This window comes from Paramisgurnus dabryanus, chromosome 20, assembly GCF_030506205.2.
Source record: "Paramisgurnus dabryanus chromosome 20, PD_genome_1.1, whole genome shotgun sequence".
In the NCBI taxonomy this organism is placed as follows: Eukaryota; Metazoa; Chordata; class Actinopteri; order Cypriniformes; family Cobitidae; genus Paramisgurnus; species Paramisgurnus dabryanus.
The window spans coordinates 8,701,535-8,715,338 of record NC_133356.1 but is presented as its reverse complement, the minus strand read 5'-3'; the positions used below and the strand labels follow the sequence as shown (position 1 = coordinate 8,715,338).

The window sequence follows — 13,804 nt, the reverse complement described above, 5'->3', positions numbered from 1 at the left end:
CCCGATCTCCAATAATAATACGTGGCCGATCACATTTCTGAATCGGACAGCCGATCTTATTACAGCTATTTCATGTACTTCGGCTTTTGATCAGTAAGTCCTTATCGATCTAAAATCACTGTTAGTTTGAGTCGTTTATAACATGCATTTGAAAAAGCAACACTCGTCAAACATAATTATTAAACATATTCTTTATTATCATGAAAATACCTGAAAAGATTTGAAGAACAGCAATATAAATATATCCTTCAGCCATTTCATGGAGCGGCGTGTCATCACAGCTGCGTGTGTATTGTTCTTCATCTACAGCGCATTTTGAGTTTCTGCACGAGAGCGCCCCCTGGCTTTTGGATGTAGTGGCATTTCACCGTAATTCATTGAGAAACATAGCAAGCATTATCGGCCGATCGATCGGAGCATCCCTACTTGAAAGGTCCTTGAATTTGAAGTTATCTAAGGTGTGGGAACCCCGGAGTAATTTGTTTAATTAGTTTATTTAATCACTTGAGGAATTACGTTGCAAGCAAAAGTTTAAAGGGATAATTTACCCAAAATAAAAAGTAGTCCATATTTTACTCACTGTCAAGCCATCATAGTTGTATAAGAAAGGCTGTTTTACACCTGGTATTAAGATGCGTTTTGGTCGATCGGATCACAAGTGGACGACGCTAAGGACAGGTGTAAACAGGGTGCCAGATATTCCACTTTCGGTCGCAATCAAAGGTGAAATCGCATTAGACCGGATTGTTTTTGTGGTGTAGACGTGCATGTGGTCTAATGTGTTCGAGTAGCCACAAAAGACCGCCCACTCTTCACCTATTTGATGTTTTTATACTATACCTGACTTCCAGTGTAAACCCACAGTGTTCAGTGTGATCTTTAGGCTTTAAAGCACATTCATATATCTCTTCAGTAACCCACAGTGATTCTGTTAATCTTGACTCAGTTTGATACTAACACATTCAGGCTGATATGAGGGATGGTTCATTTTTGTCCTGTGGGGAAGACCTGTAATATTTACTCTTCTGATCGACCGTGTATTTTTTTTCAGGTCACCTTCAAACCCGACTCCTCTACCGCAGAGGTTCATGATGAACACATCAAAGGGGTTCTGAAGGTAAGAGGAACTGTGTCTGCATCAATACCCATAAAGACTGAATAAATCATATTTTGACACATTTTTGTCATTTTTTTATAAGCTGTACAGCCATACATCTGCATCTGTCAAACCTTAAAACCATTTTATAAAGGGTGATACTTTGTACAATGTGTGATATTTAGAAAACTATATAAAGTCATACAATGGACCTAAATTGAAGCAGTTTACATCTTTTTGCTCTACATCGGTTGCCGTCATTTTGCATCTTGTGTTGAATGATTTGTATGTTTTTTTTTACTAATATATAAATTATACAGAAATCATTTGTTTTTAAAACATATCATCTTCTGCTAATGCAGTTATTACATCTGCAGAAGTGATTATAAATGTGACCGCAATTATTCTTTCCTGCTGCCATAAGCTCACAAAACATCTCAACGATGTCTGTCAGGAATATTGCCTCCAGCATTTACAACACAAAAACATCTTGACAGATGAAAAGTATAAAAACATGATGTGGTGTAATAGGTACAGAGCTGAATGGATTGATGTCTGGACTAACACAAATAGATCTGTTTATTCTCACATGCACAATGGCGGGCAATAATTGAATTTATTTAATTCTTCAAAAGGTTATGTTTAGTCAAAAATTTACGTCAATGAAGATAGCGGACGGACTGGCAGAAATGGATGCTTCCATTTTCAAAAAAATTGGTTGTATGATTTCTAATTTTTTAATATCATTTATGTAAGAAATAATTGACGACGGGACGTTGAATTGTTAAAAATAATGCACACCCAAGGAGGTAATGCATAGGTCAGTTGTGCGTTTAGCGAAAAATAATGCATACCCGTTTAACATTTCTCAACCAATCATAATACAGCATTCAACAGGTGGTATAATCCAATTTAACAAACTTAAAGCATTCTTGTATTGCATATTGTGCATTGCATTATTAGCAAATTAACACATGTCACTTTTTTTAATATCATGAAACCCAAAAGTGTCTGTTTTTAAGACCATTTTGCTTAGATGGTTTTGCATTGTTACATTTACGAGAGTTAAAGGGATACTCCAGCCAAATATCAAAATTACCCCATGATTTACTCACCCTCAAAAAATCCAAGAAACCATTATCTTTCTGACGAACACATTTGGAGTTATTTTAGTAAATGTTCTTGCTTTTCCAAGCTTATAATGGGAGAAAACATCAAGAAACAACAACTGACTTTGAAGCCCAAAAAGTGCATCCATCTTTCACAGAGGTAATCCACACGGCTCCAACAAGTTAATTAAGGTCTTCTGCGGGTAATTAATGCGATTTGTGTAGGAAAAAAATCTATATTTAAAACTTTATAAACTGTAATAACCAACTTCCAGTAACGGTATTATCTTGGACTCACGCGATTCACGCTAGAGTTTTAGAGTAGTGAACATTTTTGTCATGGGTACGTTCTCATGAGTTCAAGACTGCGTCGTTATTATAGTTCATAAAGTTTAAAATATGGTTATTTTTGCATTGATACCTGCAAAAGACATTTTATTAACCCCTTGGAGCCATGTGGATTACTTCTGTGAAGGATGAATGCACTTTTTTGGGCTTCAAAGTCAGAAGTTATCCCCTGATCCCTGTTTTCTCCTATTATAAGCTTGGAAATCAAGGACATTTAGTAAATATAACTTCAAATTTGTTTGTCTGAAAGATAATGGACATATGTGAGTAAATAATAGGGTGACTTTGATATCTGGCTGGAGTATCGCTTTAAAGCTTTTAAAGAGTTCATTTCAAAATTTTCTCTACATGAATTAAGCATTTTCATGACAAGAGTAGAGTGACTTTTAAATGCCTCAAAGTACCATGTTAATCCTGTGATTAAATTTTTAAAATTTATATATAACTTAAAAATAGTGTTACCTGGTTGCCTTCCAATTTAAGTTAATTAAACGTAAAAATATTAGCTGAATGTTGTGTAAAAGTTGTGGTGTCAACTAATATTTTTAAGTTGAATAATTTTAAGGCAACCAGGTAACTTCCTATTTTTAAGCTGAGCCATTTTTTACAATGCAGTAATCACTCTACAGTAATGCCACAGTGCATTTCAAGGTAATCCTACAGTACAGGAGAAGCATCACAGATGTGTGTAAAGTCAGTCAGTCATTTAGGAAAACCGCAAAATAAACTCCAGTTAACACTGCTTTTCTGTGGCTTGCTGTTGGACAACAAATCCAGTTTCGGCAAGTCCAGAGTCCTGTTTGGTAAACACAGTAAAACCCTGCCTGTATGTCACGATAATTTTGTGTTTTCTTTGGATTTAGGTGGGTGCAGTTGTGGAAGCAAAAAATCAAGATGGGATCTACCAGGAGGCAACCATCAATAAACTCACAGATGCCAGTTTGTACACTGTCGGTAAGCAGTGAAACTTGATTTTGGCAGTAAAGGCAGTTCATTAAGTTCCAGGTGGAAACTTCATGTTTGTTATGATCGCTTATTTGTGAGAAAGAGCACGGCATCTGTGACTCATTAAAATGTAGAAAATTTGAATATCCTTTTATTAAATTTTGAAAAGGCGTCAAATATGCATGATTTTCTGCTAGGATTAAATCTTAGAGGCATAAATCGGAACAAAAAATTAAGCAATTTAGTCACTTTTCAAAACCGTAATGTTACTTTTGTTTACATATGCAATATATATATATATATATATATATATATATATATATATATATATATATATATATATATATATATATATATATTTATATATTTATTTATTTATGTATTTATGTATTTATTTATGTAGTTAGTTAGTTAGTTAGTTAGTTAGTTAGTTAGTTAGTTAGTTAGTTAGTTAGTTAGTTAGTTAGTTAGTTAAAAAAATTTTTTTTTTTTTTTTGCTTTATCAGATGAATGGGAGGACATTTCACTTAGGTTAAAGTTTGTGAGCATTTCAGTGGTTTGTCAACTAATGACAATAATGACTAATTAAATTTTGCTGCAAGACATCTATTTTTTTCAGTAGACATGGACACCTTTTGCCTCAATCTGAATGAAATCCTTCTGATTGATAAATCCTATCATAGCGTTTACATGACTTAACCCTGGAGAACCCGGGGAATCCAAAAACCCATTTCTTCTATTGAACAAATTTGATCCCGTGGGTTCTCCAGAGTTAATAAATGTGAATAAAGATTATGAAAATTCAAGAATGACAATACAGTAACTTCATGTGACTTCCTTCAACAACACAAGCTTGCGTTCTTTGCGTCGTACGCCAATTCTACTTCATTGCACATGCGCAGAGCGTCCCATTTTTAGTTATCAATCCGATCAGGTGTTAACGTGTCTTTTTGAACGAATTACAATAGGTATAAACCACCCCTCTCAAACGGATTTGATTTTTAATCGTTTTTGCTCTTTTTATTCTGATTGAGGTGTTTACATGGAGCATTTTCATGTGGATTGAACATTTAAACTGATTACAATTGTCCAAGTAAACGCAGCTAATATCAATAAGGGCAGTTAAAACTCAGTGGTTATTATGTGAAGTCCCAACACATTGCTAAAAGTCAGACTAGCGTAATGTCAGTGTTATATATATATAATGTTGTCCAGAGTGTGTTTGTGTTAATGTATTATAACTTGTCTCTTTCAGTATTTGATGATGGGGATGAGAAGACCCTCAGGCGTTCATCTCTTTGTCTGAAAGGGGCGCGCCACTTTGCTGAGAGCGAGGCGAGTATTTTATATCCCTTTGTAATTTTGCTTCCTTTGCATTTGTTCGAGTTGTGCATTCTCCTGGCGTACTGTTTAAGAGCAGCAGAAATGTTTTATAAACACCATCTGTTGCAGTACAGACTTTTATGAAGCAACAAAGTAATAAGGAGATCTGCTCTCTCTGTACTCAATGCTTGAATTAAAGCCGTCTTTTATTCTGAATACAGCTTTCAAATACAGTGTCTGATATACAAACACTTTCTCTTCAGTAAATCCAAACCATTTAAACAGTTTATAGTTAAACTTTGGGGATTTGTGTTTTGTTCTGTGCAGAATAATTGCAGTTTTATGAATTTGAAACCTCTCTTTACTTGACTTTAATTAGATTTTACAATATTAAAGTTTGCAACAATTCTCATTGGTTCATTGGCCATATAAGCATATGGCCATTATTAAAGGAAATCTTGAATGTAGTGACCCAGAATTCACTTTATTTTCTCCATCTGTTTGTGCTTCACAGCAGAAACGCACAACACGTGACATCTCTCTGGAGATGTGAGACCGATGGAAAAAATATGAGACAGATGTGTGACAGACAGACGTGAGACAGGAGGATGTGAGACAGACAGACAGATGTTAGACAGGCGGATGTAAGACAGACAGGCGTGAAACAGGAGGATGTGAATCAGACAGACAGACGTAAGACAGACAGATGTAAGACAGGAGAATGCGAGTCCACAGATGTGAGACCGGTGGATGTAAAACAGACAGATGTAAGACCGTTGGATCTGAGACAGGCAGATGTAAGCCAGACAGACGTGAGACAGGTGGATGTAAGACAGACAGAGATGAGACAGGTGGATGTGGAAAAGACAGACAGACAGATGTGAAACAGGCAGGCGTGAGACAGCTGGATGTGAAACAGACAGACAGATGTAAGACATGCGAATGTGAAACAGACAGACATGAGACAGGTGGATGTGGGACAGACAGATGGGTGTGTGACAGGTGGATGTGAAATAGACAGATGTGAGACAGGTGGATGTCAGACAGACAGCCAGACAGACAGACAGATGTAAACACGTGGATGTGAAACAGACAGACATGAGACTGGTAGATGTGAGACAGGTGGATGACAGACAGACAGACAGATGGATGTGAGACAGGTGGATGTGATAAAGACAGACATGAGACAGGTGTATGTGATAAAGATGGATGTGAGACAGGTGGATGTGATAAAGACAGACATGAGACAGGCAGATGTAAGACAGACGTGAGACAGGTGTATGTAAGAGAGACCGACAGATGGAAGACAGACAAGACATGAGACAGGCAGGTTTAAGTCAGACAGGTGAATGTGAGACAGACAGGCATGAGACAGGTGGATGCGAGACAGACAGGCAGGTTTAAGCCAGACAGGTGAATGTGAGACAGACAGACATGAGACAGGCAGGTTTAAGCCAGACAGGTGAATGTGAGACAGACAGACATGAGACAGGTAGATGTGAGACAGGTGGATGACAGACAGACAGACAGACAGACAGACAGATGTAAACAGGTGGATGTGAAACAGACAGACATGAGGCAGGTAAATGTGAGACAGGTGGATGTGATAAAGATAAACATGAGACTGGCTTATGTGATAAAGACGGATGTGAGACAGGTGAATGTGATAAAGACCGGCATGAGACAGGTGATAAAGATGGATGTGAGACAGGTGGATGTGATAAAGACAGACATGAGACAGGCAGATGTAAGACAGACGTGAGACAGGTGTATGTAAGAGAGACCGTTAGATGTAAGACAGACAAGACATGAGACAGGCAGGTTTAAGCCAGACAGGTGAATGTGAGACAGACAGGCATGAGACAGGTGGATGCGAGACAGACAGGCATGAGACAGGCAGGTTTAGGCCAGACAGGTGAATGTGAGACAGACAGGCATGAGACAGGTGGATGTGAAACCGGCAGATGGGAGACAGACAGACAGATGTGAGATAGACAGACAGATGTGATACATGTGGATGTGAAACAGGCAGATGTGAGACAGGTGGATGTGACAAACAGACAGATGTTAGGCAGGTGGATAGAAGACAGATGTAAGACAGGCAGGTGTGATAAAGACAGGCATGAGACAGGTGGATGCAAGACAGCTGTGGGACAGGTGATGTGAGAGAGACAGGTGTGGGATAAATGGATGTAAGACAGACAGACCGACGTGATACAGATGGATGTGAAAGAGACAGACATGAGACAGTTGGATGTGACAAGGACAGACATGAGACAGTTGGATGTGACCACCAGATGTGAGACAGGTGGTTGTGATAGACAGACATGATACAGGTGGATGTGACCAACAGATGTGAGACAGGTGGTTGTGATAGACAGACATGAGACAGTTGGATGTGACCACCAGATGTGAGACAGGTGGTTGTGATAGACAGACATGAGACAGACAGACACATTGTGATAGACAGACATGAGACAGTTGGATGTGACCACCAGATGTGAGACAGGTGGTTGTGATAGACAGACATGATACAGGTGGATGTGACCAACAGATGTGAGACAGGTGGTTGTGATAGACAGACATGAGACAGTTGGATGTGACCACCAGATGTGAGACAGGTGGTTGTGATAGACAGACATGATACAGGTGGATGCGACCAACAGATGTGAGACAGGTGGATGTGAGAAGGACAGACATGAGACAATTGGATGTGACGACCAGATGTGAGACAGGTGGTTGTGATAGACAGACATGATACAGGTGGATGTGACCAACAGATGTGAGACAGGCGAATGTGAGAAGGACAGACATGAGACAGTTGGATGTGACCAACAGGTGTGAGACAGGTGGATGTGAAACAGACAGACATTAGGCAGGTAAATGTGAGACAGGTGAATGTGATAAAGATGGATGTGAGACAGGTGGATGTGAGACAGGTGGATGTGAGACAGGTTAATGTGAGACAGGTTAATGTGAGACAGGTGGATGTGATAAAGACAGACATGAGACAGGCAGATGTAAGACAGACGTGAGACAGGTGGATGTAAGAGAGACCGATGTGTGAAAAATTGATGTAAATCAGACAGACATGAGACAGCAGGATGTGAGATAGACAGACAGACAGACAGATGTAAGACAGACAAGACATGAGACAGGAGGATGTGAGACAGGTGGATGCGAGACACACATGCATGAGACAGGTGGGTGTGAAACGGACAGACAGATGTGAGACCGGTGGATGTGAAACAGACAGATGTGAGACAGACAGACAGACAGATGTATAACAGACAGACAGATGTGATACAGGTGGATGTGACAAACTGACAGATGTGAAGCAGGTGGATGTAAGACAGACAGACATGAGACAGGTGGATGTGACAAACAGACAGATGTGAGGCAGGTGGATGGAAGACAGATGTAAGACAGGCAGGTGTGATAAAGACAGGCATGAGACAGGTGGATGCAAGACAGACGTGGGACAGGTGATGTAAGAGAGACAGGTGTGGGACAAATGGATGTAAGACAGACAGACCGACGTGATACAGATGGATGTGAGAAAGACAGACATGAGACAGTTGGATGTGACCACCAGATGTGAGACAGGTGGATTTAAGAGAGACAGATATCGGACAAATGGATGTAAGACAGATGTGAGATAGGCGGATGTGAAATGGGCATTTAGACATGAGACAGGATGATGTGAGACATGCAGTTGTGACACCATTTAAAAAACCACAACCGTTTAAAAAGCATCTCCTGTGAGTTGTTATATCCCTACAGATTATCAGAAACTGTGTCACATCTCTGTGTTGTCTCTGTGCTAATCATCTGCTCATGTGATGTCTGTGATTGAAGGTGGAGTTGTTTAAGATGCTCAGCACCGTAATCTTACTGTTGACAAGTAAATCATATCCTTGCTTTATCTTTCAGACACTGGACCGGCTTCCTCTTACTAACCCTGAACATTTTGGCACGCCTGTCATCGGAAAGAAAGGAAACCGTGGGGGCAGACGATCAAATCCCATGTGAGTGTGTTTTTATAAAAGAATCACAGGGAAATTAAATGACTCGATTAAACTGAAGTCAGCATTAAAACTCACCATATTTACTTTTAAGACACATTTTGAAAGAAATTTTATCAAAAAGTGGAATTGAATGAAATAAACATATACTGTTCACCTAAAGTGTATATGTGGGTCTCTGTCCTGACGCTCCAGGGAAACTGAGATTTCATCTGGGAATACAGTTTACAATGTGTTTGCTTTAGTCAATTAGATCCCTTCTTTTAGCAGTTGCACAAATAGGACGTCCTCTGTCCTGGGATTCTCAATCCCTTGACACAAATCAGAGAAAAGACAATGTTTTTCCTACCAGAACTTTGTCAATAAGGATTTAAATTGGTTCACATTTAAGTTAAATTGCACCACTGCCCTAAAGCAGATAACCTGGCTTGTGTTTTTTAAAGAATAGAAATCTTGTGATCTAAACAGTCGTTCAAGATTCGTTTAATTATTATGTGAGTTTTTCTGCTCTTTCTGATGTCGGTTCACACACTCGGTGTTGTTCTGGTCAGTGGGGGTGGATCCCTGCGCCTCAGCTCATGTTTATTCATAATGCAGACTGTTGATTGGCTCATTTAACATGAATAAATTTGGTTCTCTGTGGCAGTGAGCTGAAGTGCTTGCTATTAGTTGAGAGTGGTCATCGAGTCACACTTCATATCCAACATTGACAAGCAAGACCGTTGTCAGTGTACAGAACCTAATTACCCATTACAACCAAACAAACCAGTACTTATGTTATTTGTGTTGGGTTTATTCGAATTTGCGCTAAAAATTGTGCGGATTGTTTTTTTGTGTGTGTGTAAAAAAGTACAGGATTCTTTTTTAAACTACCACCAGTAAACCATTATTTAATCACTTACTAAGACTCAAAGGATTACCACGGACAACATGTAAAGATTTTTGTAAAATGCTTTGGAAAAGGGAGTCGCACCGAATACCAAAACACACTTGTAGCCAATCAGCAGTAAGAGGCGTGTCTATTAACCAACATCGTTGCGGGTCTATCAAGAGAAGGTCCAGATTCTATTGGGTTATAGGTGTGTTTATTTAAGTGATTTCAAATGTCAACATTGGCTTTCAGAGATTGTGCACCCCACCTTTAAAACCCTTAATGATTTATGAAAAGACAGTGCTGAAAAGAACGATTTATAACAGCAATGGTGCATTCACAAGGGGCGCCAGCGTTAACGCTTGACGGAGGGCATGTTTGAAACGCATGCTCTTGTTTTCCAGTATTGCATAAACATAATTGTCTGGCTCTGCACTAGATTATTTGCATAAGGCGATCAGATTGGCTGACGCATACATTGGCATTTGAAACGTTGAGAAATGTTCAACATCTGCAGCAAGCAACGGCAGTGACACGACGCCGACGGATCCACAATTCACTGCATTACGTCATGCATTCAAAGTAAATTAGAAGCATTAATGCTGGTGCCCCGTGTGAATGTACCACTTAATTTCACATAAAAATAATTGAGAATGACTTAAAAACTTTATTTTTATTATTATTAAATAAAATTTATATGATTAAATATTGCGAGATCTCTCTCTCTCTGACACCCGCACAATAAGTGGTCATGGTTACATATTTCTGTATTGCATTCAGATTTCAATTTCCAAATACTATATGGTTGCTTAAAATATAAGAGATATATTTTTTTTAATTAACAAAAACTTGTAATCTTGCTTTACAATATAAAGGTCGAGGTATGGTCAATTTTTTTCTGTGTACGCGAGGGTCAGCATACAGTGTGTGTCACACAATTTTTGTCATCAGAAGAGTGCGCACATAATGTACATGCACCAGCGGATTTTTCAAACCCCACATGCATTGTATGTGTAGGTCGCTTATGCGCGTACAGCATAATGAAGTATGTAGCCCAGGAGATGCATTGCATTTTGTCGCTATGTACATGCATCGAACATCTGTGTACGAGTAAATGAACAATACTTTGCAAGGCTGTGCGTTCAACCATGTAACAACAGACTACAATCTGGTCACAGATTTAAAGGGACAGAGCAGATCTTAATTTAGTCCTTCATGTTTATCAGGAACATTATTTCACACTGAATTTATAAAGCGTGTCATCTGTGTTATTTGAGATGTTTCTGTAGTACCCTTCAGTGTTTGTTGTTATGTCCTGTTGACATGTGTAATCTCTCCTTACAGTCAAGAGGAAGATCAGTCTTCATCATCCAGTGAAGAAGAGGAGGGTGACCAACAACAGAATGAAGACCTTTATGGCAAAGTGGTGTGCGTAGATGGAGTTATAACTAGTGACAAGAAGAAAAGCTCATGGTATCCTGCGCTGGTGAGTCACAACCATCTGATTATCACAGGTTTATAAAGGTTTTGTGTGTTATTTGTGTCACCAGCAGCACTGAAGAAAAATGGCAAAAATTATTGTTTACAGGTTGTAGATCTACTTTTAGTTGATGATTAATGATCAAGTTTATCCTCTTCCCACATTTTGGGAATGAATCATTTATATTTATTTCAAATGTTTGGTTTATATCCTGTGGGTGCAGTACACGTAATAAACAACATCTAGTTAAAGTAATGCCAGTCATTAGTCATTAAGATTAATTTTTTTAGCTTCTAATGGTTTATAATATAAGACAGGAAATAATTATTTCCTTTCTCCTTCCTTAGAATTGCCTCTACTTAAATTTTCCCTTATACCACGTCTAGAAAAATAGGCAATCCTCCTGTCCCAAACTCACACCATTGGTAGATTGAGAAGTTAACTTATTGGGCGGATGAATCGGATCGATGTGTTTGTGTTGCACCAGTGTTTATGACCTTACTGTCTGTAAATGAGATGAATCTTAAAGTTTTTGACATAACTTGTGTGTTTTTTTTTTAAGTATGGATCTCAGCTTAAATGTGGCATCTCTTATTTGTTCAATGTATCCTATTGAACTGTTGATGTTATGTTAATACGCTGCTCTCTCGGCATAAACGGTGTCTGGTGAGTTTGTTTGCATGCTGTAGTTGATGATTCACCGAGTCACAGAAACCGGACGCTGTCTCTTTAAATGTTCATGTTAGCTCAGCATGACTCCGCCCCTAGAGTTGTTGTTCTTGGTATATTGTGGGTTGTTTCTCTCTGGCCCCTCCCAAAGGCTTTCTGTGGAATGACAGCATGAATAAAGAAAAACATGGCAGATGAATGACTGTGGTGTTTTTGTACTGAGATCCAGACTCGGTTCTGCTCAAGATGAGGCGTGTTTTAAATATAAAGGGCAAACGTACAAACAGTTTGTGTCTTTTTAGAGAGTATTGATCTTTCCTTTAACTAACCGATAAACCAACTCCATTTACTAGTAATAATAAAGGATCATCAGAGAGTCAGCTGTCACCTGTCTGAGTAGATGAAGCGTTGCATAAAAAGCAAAACATTTTGTTTACAGATGTTCCCAATAGGGATGCATAATGATTAATCACGATTTATCTATAGCAGAATAAAAGTTTTTGTTTACATAATATATGTGTGTGAACTGTATATAATGACTTTGTATAGATAAATACACACACATGCATGTATATATTTAAGAAAAATATATAAATTTTATATATAAATATATATTTTTTCTTAAAATTATACATGCGTGTGTGCATATTTTTATATATACATAATTATTATACACAGTTTACACACATATATGATGTAAACAAAAACTTTTATTCTGCTATAGATTAATCGCGATTAATCGTTATGCATCCCTCGTTCCCAGAATTCATAGTATGCATTGATCTACGTTTCTGTCTCCTGCTTACCAATCACATCTTATGGTGTTTCCCGTAAGCTATTGTAAACAATCACAACATGAAACATAAAGTTTGTGTATACTTCTGATGTTCTTGCGGTGTAAAGCCTTTTTTGAAATAACTTTACTTCATGCCATCCTGTGTCTGTTTTATTTGTTTAAAGGTCATCTCTCCCGACTGTCATGAAGATGTGACGTTGAAGAAAGACAACGTTTTCGTTCGATCCTTTAAAGATGGAAAATTGTGAGTAGTTTTTTTCATGATATTTCATGGTTTTAATTTCATCTTCTTCTGTAGAAAATAATATTTTCGTAGCTTCATGTAGAGTTTCCAGTAGAGGTAATTATAATTTCTATTTACAGGTTTTTTTTCAATAATCAATAAGGTTGGTTAGTTTGGGAACCTTGATTTTAGAAAGCAGGATTGTCTTGGTTTATTAAAGTGATTTTGTTTAAAATTTATTAAACATTGAAAGGTTGGAAACATCTAAAATTGGCAAGGAAGCCACTACTTGCGGTCCTTTAATAGAAAAGCCTGTGATAATTCTGCTGGGTTTTTAGAGGAAATTCAAATATAATGCCCATGTCAGATTGGGATAGTTCACCCAAAAATTAAAATTCTGTCATTATTTACTCTCCCTCTGAACACAAATTAAGATATTTTGATAGATGTTTGTAACCAAGGAGATCTGGGGCACCATTGACTTCCATAGTATACATTTTTTCTGCTATGGAAGTCAATGGTGCCCCAGATTTGCTTTGTTGGTTTGGTTATAAACATTTATCAAAATACATATTATACATTTGTGTTCAACAGAACAAAGAAGTTGAATTTGAGGGAGAGTAAATTATGACGGAATTTTCATTTTTGGGTGACCCATCTCTTTAACAATGCAAGTAATTCTTGTCAATGCAAAGTGTTCATAGTGTCCTTGGCTGCTAGTGTGTTGTGTAGTTTCTGATGTCGTCTTGGTGCTTTTGGGTGCATAAATGTGTGTGGCTTGGGTGGTTTCTAAGGTGTTCTTTGTGGTTGTGTCCGTTTACTGATCAAAATAAGTTTAATATTCTGCTCTGTATATATGGCTTAGATCTCTCCATAAATGTGAGAGTGTTGTATTGTCTGCCAGGTTGAAATTGACTTT

General features: G+C 38.1%; 1 protein-coding gene across 2 annotated transcripts in view; it reads left to right on the top strand.

Annotated features, from left to right (window-relative positions):
• Positions 1-13,804, top strand: part of arid4b (AT-rich interaction domain 4B) — a 75,712-nt gene that overhangs the window by 35,500 nt on the left and 26,408 nt on the right. For both annotated transcript variants that reach the window (XM_065296272.2, XM_073812803.1), the window contains exons 4-9: positions 1,052-1,117; positions 3,417-3,507; positions 4,754-4,833; positions 8,755-8,849; positions 11,062-11,203; positions 12,827-12,906. In XM_065296272.2, the coding sequence (XP_065152344.1) occupies positions 1,052-1,117; positions 3,417-3,507; positions 4,754-4,833; positions 8,755-8,849; positions 11,062-11,203; positions 12,827-12,906 (554 nt within the window). The remainder of the gene's footprint in view (positions 1-1,051; positions 1,118-3,416; positions 3,508-4,753; positions 4,834-8,754; positions 8,850-11,061; positions 11,204-12,826; positions 12,907-13,804) is intronic.